Source organism: Tupaia chinensis, unplaced genomic scaffold (genome assembly GCF_000334495.1).
Source record: "Tupaia chinensis unplaced genomic scaffold, TupChi_1.0 Scaffold000086_1, whole genome shotgun sequence".
In the NCBI taxonomy this organism is placed as follows: Eukaryota; Metazoa; Chordata; class Mammalia; order Scandentia; family Tupaiidae; genus Tupaia; species Tupaia belangeri.
The window spans coordinates 5849526-5861660 of NW_006159548.1; the positions used below are offsets into that span (position 1 = coordinate 5849526).

The 12135-nt window shown below is 43.3% G+C and overlaps 1 protein-coding gene across 1 annotated transcript in view; it reads right to left on the minus strand.

The window, feature by feature from the left end:
- CCDC158 (coiled-coil domain containing 158) overlaps positions 1–12135 on the minus strand; it is a 72005-nt gene continuing 59870 nt past the window's right edge. The window contains exons 22-25 of the mRNA XM_027769746.1: positions 9221–9294; positions 7398–7482; positions 4624–4723; positions 1–203 (exon numbers count right to left, since the gene is read on the minus strand). Of these exons, the coding sequence (XP_027625547.1) occupies positions 83–203; positions 4624–4723; positions 7398–7482; positions 9221–9294 (380 nt within the window). The 3' untranslated portion in view covers positions 1–82. The remainder of the gene's footprint in view (positions 204–4623; positions 4724–7397; positions 7483–9220; positions 9295–12135) is intronic.

Below are 12135 nucleotides of genomic sequence, written 5' to 3' on the forward strand. Positions count from 1 at the left end.
TTATAGGACAGGCTACCTTTTATTAAATTTTCACATAAAAAGAGAAACGTACACAAGGCGTTAATTATAAGTAACACCACAATTAATTAGGCATCATCCCTTTGTCAAGAATAGGCAAGCAGTGCGTCATTTTAGTAACATTTTTTCCTGGTCTTTGACTTTCTGTATCCTCTTTTCCTGATTTCTGATCATTGAAGACATTGCTGGAAATGTTGATAAGACAAAGTTAGAACAGCGAAATCCATTTGGGCTTTAACTTCTATTAAGCGATTTTTCAAAACACCCACTTGCTAATATAGAAGGTGCACTCTGAGCTTAGAAACTGCAATCAGCAGAGGTTTTTTTTTTTTTTTTTTAGAGAGGTTTTTGCTATAGGGCGCATGCGCTGGCCAGATAGAGAGAGAGACAGAGAGATAGAAAGTGAGAAATCACCCCCCAGGGGGGATGGCCACGCTGCAATCCCCTCTCCCCCGTTCTCCTCTTGGATTCTTGGGCACGCACGCACACGCGCCCGGCGTGAGTTTTAAGTCACCGGGTCCGGGACGCGAACTGCAGTAGGCTACGTGGGAGTCCAGCAACATAGCCATTACACTAATTGCTGGTCCCCCAATCAGCAGAGTTTTGAAAAAGGCTAGAGTTGAGACACAGACCTAATTGTAAATCTTTACCCTTCAGTTGTTTTAAGTGAGCATGGTAATCATGAAAGTAACACATACTGGGACCAGCAGATGGCATCATGGTTATATCTCTGGATTCCCACATGGTTGACTGCAGTTAGAGTCCTGAACCTGGTGGCTTAAACTCACGCTGGGCATGTGTGCCCAAGATCCTGGAAGGAGAAAGGAGAAAGGATTGTGGTGTGGTCATTCCCTGGAGGGTGATTTCTGGCTTTCTGTCTCTGTCTCTCTGATGAGTGCATGTACTCTATAGTAAAAATCTCTCTCTAAAAAAGATAACCCATTCTAACTGTAAAAAATTCAACACTTAAAAGAGTACAGACAGGGGCCAGCGGGTGGCATGGTGGTTAACGTGCTGGATGCCCACGTGGCTGACTAAAGTCTGAGTCCCAGACCTGGCAGCCTGCTTTCTCACTTTCCCTTTCTCTCTCTGGTCAGATTAAAAAATAATACTAGGCACCAGCAGTTAGCATAATGGCTATGTCGCTGGACTCCCATGTAGCCGACCGCGGTTCAAGTCCCGGACCCAGTGGCTTAAACTCACGCCAGGCGCGTGTGTGTGTGCATGCCCAAGATCCTGAGAGGAGAACGGAGGAGAAGGGACTGTGGCATGGCCATCCCCCCTGGGGGGTGATTTCTCACTTACAATTCAAGGTCAGCCTTTTCCTCTGCTCCCTTGCTCCGCTCAAGTCTCCCTATCCCTCAGAGGTCATTGCTGTGCCTGGTTTGGTAGAATCTACACATACACGTACAAAAATCTTGTTCACAAAAATAGAAATACATGGTACAAATTGTCCTGGAGTTTACTTTTCTCACTTAAACAAAAATGTTAACACTTTTCTAGTTCAACTCATAATTGCATGGTATTTCATTACATGAGCATACCAAAATGTTAAAAAATAAGTAAGATTGCTTCCTTATTTTTTTTAAGAATTATTATTTACTTAATTTGATTTATTATTACTATTTTTTAAATTTGACCAGAGAGAGACAGAGTGAGAAAGTGAGAAAGCAAGCAGCCAGGTCTGGGTCTTGAACCATGATCAGCCATGTGGGAGTCCAGTGCCCTGCCATGCCACCACACCACTTGCTAGCCCCCTGCTTCCTTATTTTTTAAATAAAGAATGCTATAATAAATATTTTTGTAGGCTAAACTTCAACTTCATGCATTTATATAATCATTTCATGTAGAATACATTGCTAGAAGTAAAATTTCCGAGTCAAAAGATTTGTGCACTTTAAGTTTTTGTTTTAATATTGGGTGTGCGCGCTCATCAGAGAGAAAGAGAGAGATCACCCCCCTCCCTGGGGTGATGGTCATGCTACAATCCCTTCTTCACTCTCTTCTGGGGATCTTGGACACACACTCATGATTTTCACATCACCATGTTTGGGACTCAAATCCTGCAGTCAGTAATTTGGGATCCAGCTGTCTTTACCTCTTTGCCACCTGCTGGCATGCACTTTAAGTTTTGATAACACCCCCATAATTCTCTACATAAATATTTGCTTCAGAATTTCAAAGAGATATCCTATCCAGACATTACACCCAATAAAAAAGCTCGTATTTTGTAAACAAACATTGCATTTCTTCCATATGGATTATTACGAGGTGGCTTAAATTAGATAAACTCAGAACTCAACATGTGAATAAAAACAGGGCCAATAAGATAACGTATTTTCCTTGGGCCAGCCCCATAGCCTTGTGTGTAAAAGAGCTGTATTGCACATGGTTGACCACAGTTCAAATATGGTCCCTACTGGCTTCAAAAGATGGCCGGTCTACATGTGTATGGTATGTACCCCAAGTTCCTCAAGATGAAGAAACGAAGAAGGGATTGTGATATAACCACACCCCATTGAGGGGATGCTGTAAAAAATTTTTTGCACAAAAATAAACTGCTTAAATTCCATTTTTCCTGGAATGGAATTTTCTGATGTCCCTTGTATGCAAATTTTGTAGTCAACAATTGCAGGGATAAATCCTAGTCCCACTGCTTATGTTATGACTTAGGGTTGGCTGTTTGGCTAAGTGATGTGCTCTTACCATCGGTTTCCTCAGTTTCAAATAACACAGTCACAGCAGCTACCTCCCGGCGTCGTTGTGCGGATCCCATGAGGAAAACTCCCTGAGCACAGGGCCTGGCACGAGGTGGGAAGTGCTCAATAAACACTAATCACAATGATTATTATTCTTTTCAGAGAGTTTTGCTCCAGGGCGTGTGCACTTGCCAGAGACACAGGGAGAGACAGAGAAGAAAGAAGGCAAGAAATCACCTTGGGGGAGGGGTGGTGGTCATGCTGCAATCCCTCCTCCTCTATTCTCCTCTTGGGACTTTGGGCATGCATGCTGAGTTTCAAGCTGCCGGGTCTGGGACTCGTACCACGGTTGGCCATGTGGGAGTCCAGTGTCTTAACCACTATGCCATCTGCTTACCCAGCAACTATTATTATTAAAGAGGTTAAATCTATTTTATAAAGATCTGTTCTTGGGGGAACAGCAGTTAGTGTAATGGCTATGTTGCTGGACTCCCACGTAGTCGACCGTGGTTCGAGTCCCGGACCTGGTGGCTTAAAACTCACGCCGGGCGAGTGTGCGTGTGTGCCCAAGATCCCGAGAGGAGAATGGAGGAGAAGGGATTGCTGCGTGACCATCCCCCCTGGGGGGTGATTTCTCGCTTTCTGTCTCTCTGTCTCTCTCTCTGGCGAGCGCACGCGCCCTATAGCAAAAACCTCTCCAAAAAAAAAAAAAGATCTGTTCTTGGAAAAAATATATATTTTTTTCTTCATTAGCAATTTATATTCCCTGGGGCTGGAGAGCTGGGTAACAGCTGAGGCTCAGCCATAGTGGTTGGTGCACGTGGTAGGGTGCTGATGCACGAGGCTGGGGCCCATTGGAAGGCCTGGGTTTGGATCCTGAATCAACCTGAAGAGGCCAGGTGTGGTCATGTGTGCCTGTCATCCTAGCTAACTTGGACACTGGAGGAGGAGGATCACAACCTGGCAGGACCATGACGAAAAAATATACCTGCATCTTTCCCTCTCATTAAAATAAGTTAACAAATAAATAACAGGTGTACTCCAAAATGAATTTCTATCAAAGGCTCCTAGATTTGTGAAGTTGTGCCAGAAAAGCATGAAATATGGTAACTCTCCCAGATCCACTGTGCTTGGAAGTTATGCCCCAAGAGACCAGCAGATGGCGGAATGGTTACATCACTGCCCTCCCGCATGGCCTACCACAGTTCGAGTCACGAATCTAGAGGCTTGAAACACAGGGTGTATGTGCATGCGTGCCCAAAATCCGAAGAGGAGATTGGATTGCAGCATGGCCACCCCCCAGGAGGATAGTTTCTCACTTTCTGACTCTCTGTCTCTCTCTGTGGCGAGCCGACAGGCCCTGTAGCAAAAAATCTCTTTTAAAAAAAGACAAAAAGAATGTTTGCCCCAAAAGCTGCCCATCAGCTGCAGCTTGTATTGGTTTCTCATTAAAACGGCTTTAGTACTTTCAGAAGTGGCTCGTCATTTTATTTTGTGATTCTTCATGTAGCACAGTCTCTTATAGCACACGATAATTTAAAGGCGACATCAACTAAACACCATTGTTCTCTCTTCTGGCTACCAACTGCCATCACGCAAATGCTTGCCTACAGACCTAACGGGGATAAGCGCATGTCTGGGGATGTCCACTGTGAGAGCCGCTCAAAGCCTGCGTCTAATGGGGGCTGCTCAGCAGGACTGTCGTCTCTATCAGAGCCAGACTAGAGAGGGGCTATTGTGACCCCCCCGGTGCACACAAGTAACCCAGGGGTTAGTCATGTGCAGATTCTCCTATTTTCACTGAGGTTTCTGAATTTCAGTGCATCTATAAATAGGACGATTAACCTGAAAGGAAGCGGAACATTCTTTTTAAGCAAGAAAGATCTCGCCAAAATGCATACCATACCTTGGTTCTTCAGCTGTAAATCTTCCACCAAAGTCTGCAAGCTTTCCAGCCTGTTCTGCAGCTTTCTGCATGTTTTTCCTGTTGTTTCTAGTGACGGAGACTGTGAATCTATTAGAAAATTGCTTAGATGTGATATTAAAAGTCTATTCATTATTCTTTTCTAGAAATCTTCCATTTACAGGTTAAACAACTTTTCCTTTAAAATAAACGGCACTTTAAAAACATTATTTTAAAATAAAGAAAACATGTATCTTATCTAAATATTCCAATAATAGTTTATATGATTTTGTTGCAAACAATCTATTTACTATTACGCAGCTACATAGTATTAAATGGGGCTGGCCAGAATACACCGCGCTTAATGATAGAGTCTGCAATATAAGCCACAGCTTTTCATATGGAACTAGGTATTCCCATTAGCCTGGAAGAGCAGGCGTTAATGCAGACACTGGGACACTGGCGAATGAGTGTGAGGCCGGTGCCCATGTTAACAGCTGCCGCCTGAGTGAGGCTGGTATGGGGGGGAGTGGTGGGGACCCAGCGGCTGTGTGGCAGTAGCAACTGAAGAAGGTCTGGAGGCAGGTAAACTATGCTCTAGGAAGTATAGTAAGTTTTGTTACACTCAAAATACTGAACTAGCAATATGAAGATTAAAATGTTTATCTTAGCCCCCGAAAAAATATTTTTGATGATGGGACCAGCAGATAGTGTAATGGTTATGTTACTGGACTCTCATGAAGTCTACCACAGTGCAAGTCCTGGACCCAGCAGTTTAAAACTCATGCTGGGCACGTGTGCATGCAAGCCCAAGATCCCCGGAGGAGAATGGAGGAGAAGGGATTGTGGTATGGCCATCCCCCCTGGGGGATGAATTCTTGCTTTCTGTCTCTCTGTCTCTCTTTGTCTTTCTAGGTGAGAGCACGTGACCTATAGCAAAAATCTCTCTAAAATAATTGAAAAAAAAATTTTTGGTGGCTCATTTTTCTAACAGAAGAACACCCTTTTTATTACAGACATAAGTATGAAAGACAGTCATGCAGCAATTATGTTAATTCAAGAAGTCTTATCAAGAGGATTGAGAAGATCTTTTAGAGAAATTTTCAACACAAAAATAGAAATATATGATGTTTGCTGAGTGTCTGACAATAAGGGAAAACAAACAGAAAGAATGCTATGCTGGGCCAGTAGGTGGCATGGAGGTTAAGGTGGCTGGATCCCGCATGGCTGACTGTGTGGCCAGAGTCCCCACCCAGACAGCTTGTGAAACATGCCAAGGAGCGTGTGCGTGCATGCCCAAAATCCTGAGAGGAGAATGGTGATTTTTTAGTGTCTCTGTCTTACTCTCTAGAGAGCACACATGTCCTATAGCAAACTTCAAAAAAAAACCAAAAACAAAACCATGCTACTATGTAACAAATTAATGCCTGAAGTCGGCCTGTTGGTGTGGTGGTTAGGAAGGCTGGATCCCACAGAGCCAACTGCTCAGTTAAGAGTCCTGGACCCAGAGGCTCGAAAACACCCCGGGCATGTACCCAAAATACCAAGAGGAGAAATAAAGGAGCCAGGATTGCAGCGCGGTCACCGCCCACAGGGGCTGCTTTCTGGCTTCTCCTCTCCCTCGTTTTCTCTCCATCTGTTTCTGGTGAGCACACATGCCCTCTAGCAATTTTTTTTTTTAATATGGTAACAAGCAGCATTGTTCTACTAAAACAATCACTGCCCAATAGGTGAATGTAATACTTTAAATTTAAAAATATTAAATCAATAGAGGACATAAACGCAGAAAAAAGACAGTAGAAATGAAAATGCACTAACATATAGTACGCCAGGTAATTTCTTTAGAATCTAGAGGTGTGTCACAGCATTTCAAAAGACCAAGAATAAGAAAGATGCACAACTGGCCTGCTCTGTCCCTAATCGAAGGGGACGATGGTGGGCAGCCTTGGGGCCACTCGGCCTGGTCATACATGATGAGGGACGTTTCAGGCTCAACTCAGCATGTACATTTAATACCCACTTATTAACCAGACACTTCCTCTAAAACCATGTCCCCATCCGTCTTATCAAGTAACAGGTGAACATAAAATTTCAAAAATGAGAAAAGTTTTTTTTTGACAAGTTTATATGGTAGCTACTTGCACTTAAAAAAGCAGAAACTTGGGGGGGGGGGGCAGCGGGTGGTATGGTAGTTAAGGCTCTGGATCCCACATGGCCAACAATAGTTTGAGTCCTGGACCTGGGGGCTTGGAAACAATTACACCAGAGATATGTGGAGGTGTGTGTGTGTGTGTGTGTGTGTGTGTGTGTGTGCCCAAAATCCCAAGAGGAGAATGGAGGAGAAGGGATTGTGGCATGGCCATTCTCCCTTGGGGGATGATTTCTCACTTTCTCTCTCTGTCTCCCTCTGGCAAATGCTGGAGGGTGAGGGGAGCAGAAATTGAAGGAGAGTTTAACGAATGTAAATAAGGAAAAAAAGTCACTCACAGCATATTTAAGATCTGAAATCTTATAAAATGGGGGTGGGGGAATCATTATTTAAGTCAGAGAAAAGACTTACATATAATATCTATTTGTATTTTCTAAGGCTTGCATAGGGGCACACCCAACAGCTGTTCTATTCAGGAAAGACCCACTGAAGTTACACAGCATCAGTTGGAACTTGCACATAAGAATGGTAGTGCAACACCTTCTTAATTCTGAGTACAGAAACTAGGTGGCAAATCGCCAGGACAAGAAATCAATCAATGCCCTGGGTGACATCAGGTCATTCTTACCTTTTACAGAGTCAGGTGAGTGGACGGGTTTGGTGGACCGATACTGCGACGCGGAACCGACGGACTCTTCGGCCGAACTCGTTAGGAGTGAGTGCACTGGCGACTTCTTAGGAGAAGAAGTGAACGAACGAGAAGCTGAGTTTTTCACAGACGGACTTGCTAAAATTTTGCAAGAAAAAAGGTCAAAGGGTAGAGTTCACTGAAAACAGTCCTCCGCACCTCTCAGAAAGTCAGACTTCCATGAGATGGTGTCTCCAAGGACGGAGGGGAGAGAGGGGATACTCTGGTAAATACGCAGCATTTGGAGTTGGAACCAACAAGGGCAACGGTTTAGGAATCAGGATGAACAGGAACCAGGCTGGCCTTTGGGAATGCTGATGTCTAGCTTCAAACCACGTTAGTTTGCCACCTGATTGAATTGGTTTGGGATGGCCGTGTGCTTAGTTGTCGACCAAAATCAAGCATGAAAGTTCTCTGCAGAAAAGTAGCCTCATTCTAAGCCTCCTATCGTTTGCATGCTCGGCCTCTCACCCCATGGGTTTTGCATCCACAATTCACTGACCATGGATCAAAACTATTTGAAAACAAATTTCCAGAAAACTCCAAAGAGCAAAGCTGCAATGTGCCATGCCCTGAGTACTACACGGAATCCATACAGATGAAGTGGTGTTGGGCATTGTATTCAATGTTCTAATAATCTGGAGAGGATTGAAAGCATATGAGAGGAGTTGCACACACGATAGGTAAATACTATGCCATTTTATATATGGGACTTCAGCATCACAGGTTCTGGTCCCCACAGGGTACTGTACAATATTTCATTTATAATGTGTCGTACAATAAAAATAGCAAGGCCTATGAGGAGACAAAAATGACCTGGTAAAAGCCAAGAGAAAAAACCGCAGCTAATGGACGTAGAGGCACAGAGTCAGTAATGGGGTTACCAGGCACGCGGGTCCCAGCAGCGGCCTTACTCCAGACTACCACTGAGCTCTTCTTACGCAAAGAAAACCACACCTGCACCTATCATAAGGACAGCTGAAACAAAAAGACAAAAGCAAGCTGGGGCCAGCAGGGGGCATGACGGGTAAGGCTCTGGACTATCACTTGGCCGATCGCGGTTGGAGTCCCTGACTTGGTGGCTTGAGAAACATGCAGGGTACATGTGCGCGTGTGCCCCAAATCCCAGGAGGAGAATGGAGGAGAAGGGATTGTGGCATGGCCATTCCCCTCAGGGGTGATTCTCATTTTCTCTCTCCTGTCTCACTCTGTCTCTCTCCTGTAAGTACAGGTGCCCTGTGGCAAAAAACTTAAAAACAAACAAAAATGACAAAAACAAGCTTAAAGCTTCCAGAAAGAGGGAAAAAGATTACATTTAAATAAGCAACAATTAAACTTAGTTCAATTCTTAGTAGAAACAAGGAAAGCCAGAAAAGAAAGAAATGGTATCTTTTAAGTGAAGGGAAAACATAGTAATTTATAATTCTACACTCAGAAAAAGCATTTTTCGAAAATGGAGATGAAAGGCCAGCTGTGGCAATGTGTGCTGGACTCTGCTGTTTGGCAGGCTGGCTGTTGGCAAGGCGGAAGCCGTACGAGAGGCCTGGGTTCAATTCCCGGCCCCTCCTAAAGGGTCGGCACGGTAGCATGCACCTGTCTAAAACACAATATGCACACACCCCACACAAAAATGAGAATGAATAAACGCAATTTCGGAAAAACAGAAACTGAGAGAGTTTATTTCCAGAAGACTTATATTAAGAAAGCATTAAAGGCGTAAGCAAAGTGACAGCACCGACGGACTCTTCGGCCGAACTCGTTAGGAGTGAGTGCACTGGCGACTTCTTAGGAGAAGAAGTGAACGAACGAGAAGCTGAGTTTTTCACAGACGGACTTGCTAAAATTTTGCAAGAAAAAAGGTCAAAGGGTAGAGTTCACTGAAAACAGTCCTCCGCACCTCTCAGAAAGTCAGACTTCCATGAGATGGTGTCTCCAAGGACGGAGGGGAGAGAGGGGATACTCTGGTAAATACGCAGCATTTGGAGTTGGAACCAACAAGGGCAACGGTTTAGGAATCAGGATGAACAGGAACCAGGCTGGCCTTTGGGAATGCTGATGTCTAGCTTCAAACCACGTTAGTTTGCCACCTGATTGAATTGGTTTGGGATGGCCGTGTGCTTAGTTGTCGACCAAAATCAAGCATGAAAGTTCTCTGCAGAAAAGTAGCCTCATTCTAAGCCTCCTATCGTTTGCATGCTCGGCCTCTCACCCCATGGGTTTTGCATCCACAATTCACTGACCATGGATCAAAACTATTTGAAAACAAATTTCCAGAAAACTCCAAAGAGCAAAGCTGCAATGTGCCATGCCCTGAGTACTACACGGAATCCATACAGATGAAGTGGTGTTGGGCATTGTATTCAATGTTCTAATAATCTGGAGAGGATTGAAAGCATATGAGAGGAGTTGCACACACGATAGGTAAATACTATGCCATTTTATATATGGGACTTCAGCATCACAGGTTCTGGTCCCCACAGGGTACTGTACAATATTTCATTTATAATGTGTCGTACAATAAAAATAGCAAGGCCTATGAGGAGACAAAAATGACCTGGTAAAAGCCAAGAGAAAAAACCGCAGCTAATGGACGTAGAGGCACAGAGTCAGTAATGGGGTTACCAGGCACGCGGGTCCCAGCAGCGGCCTTACTCCAGACTACCACTGAGCTCTTCTTACGCAAAGAAAACCACACCTGCACCTATCATAAGGACAGCTGAAACAAAAAGACAAAAGCAAGCTGGGGCCAGCAGGGGGCATGACGGGTAAGGCTCTGGACTATCACTTGGCCGATCGCGGTTGGAGTCCCTGACTTGGTGGCTTGAGAAACATGCAGGGTACATGTGCGCGTGTGCCCCAAATCCCAGGAGGAGAATGGAGGAGAAGGGATTGTGGCATGGCCATTCCCCTCAGGGGTGATTCTCATTTTCTCTCTCCTGTCTCACTCTGTCTCTCTCCTGTAAGTACAGGTGCCCTGTGGCAAAAAACTTAAAAACAAACAAAAATGACAAAAACAAGCTTAAAGCTTCCAGAAAGAGGGAAAAAGATTACATTTAAATAAGCAACAATTAAACTTAGTTCAATTCTTAGTAGAAACAAGGAAAGCCAGAAAAGAAAGAAATGGTATCTTTTAAGTGAAGGGAAAACATAGTAATTTATAATTCTACACTCAGAAAAAGCATTTTTCGAAAATGGAGATGAAAGGCCAGCTGTGGCAATGTGTGCTGGACTCTGCTGTTTGGCAGGCTGAAGCCGTACGAGAGGCCTGGGTTCAATTCCCGGCCCCTCCTAAAGTGTCGGCACGGTAGCATGCACCTGTCTAAAACACAATATGCACACACCCCACACAAAAATGAGAATGAATAAACGCAATTTCGGAAAAACAGAAACTGAGAGAGTTTATTTCCAGAAGACTTATATTAAGAAAGCATTAAAGGCGTAAGCAAAGTGACAGCAGACAGAAAATTAAGCGTAAATTGTGTAGTTGTGTCTAAATGAATATTAACTGAATAAAGTGATACAAACAATCCACTGGAGTGTTTATATTTATACTTTATATTCATAATTAAAATATGTGATGACAACTGTGTGAAAATTAGAAGGACAACAGGTGGGGTTAACATTTTTAAGGTACTCACAATGCATGAGAACATGGGAAAACACTCATTTATATTAATCTCATAAAGCAAGAATACATCTTATATTGTCCTGGGTAAACATTAAAACAATAGTAAGAAAAAAAACAAATTAATCTGAAAAAAACTGTTTAACTTTATGTAAATGCTCTTTTCCTTAAAACATTATCTTAAAAATAATTCTCCTGAGCCAATTATTTAAAAATTAAGAATTTGCATTTTCTTAAGAATATTATAATTATATAGATAGATAGAAATTCTTTTTTAAAAAATTTTTGCCAGAGGGTGTGTGAGCTTGCTGGAGAGAGATAGGAAGTGAGGAAGCACCCCTCATGGGGAATGGTCATGCCACAATCCCTTCTCCTCCATTTCTCCTCCCTTTCCAAATGTTGACCTTGTACACACATGAACCTGGCATGTTTTCCAAACAGCTGGGCCCAGGACTCGAACTGTACCATTGGCCATGTGGGATCTGGCTATCCTTATTGCCATGCCACAGGCAGGCCCTATTATGTTCTCTTTTACGGGAATTAGGAATCTGTTGGTTAACGATTGCCTTCTAAATCTCACATAGTCTCTATAATTATTTTTGTCCTTTGTAGTTTAAAAAATCTTTTGTATATGTGTAGTGTTCTCTAAGGCTAGGATCTCAGTCAGACCCCTTCTATTATTTTTTAAAAGCTTTTCCCTGTAATATTTTTATCCTTCTCTTCCATTTCTAGACTGAGTTATGCCAACTTGCTTTTCAACACAATCTCTTACTTGAGGAGCTTGTTTTTATTTTTTTAAAAATATTTACTTTTTTAACTTCACTTGCTGTTATTATTTTTTTAACTTGATCAGAAACAGAGCAAGAGAGAAAGGGAAAGCAAGGAAGCAAGCTGTCAGGTCCGGGTCTTGAACCATGGTCGGCCATGTGGGAGTCCAGTGCCTTTAACCACCACGCCACCTGCCAGATCCAAAGAGCTTGTTTTTCTTTTCTTTTCTTTCTTTTTTTTTTTTTTTTTTTTTGGGGGGGTTTTCACTTTGGGGGGTTGGTGCTC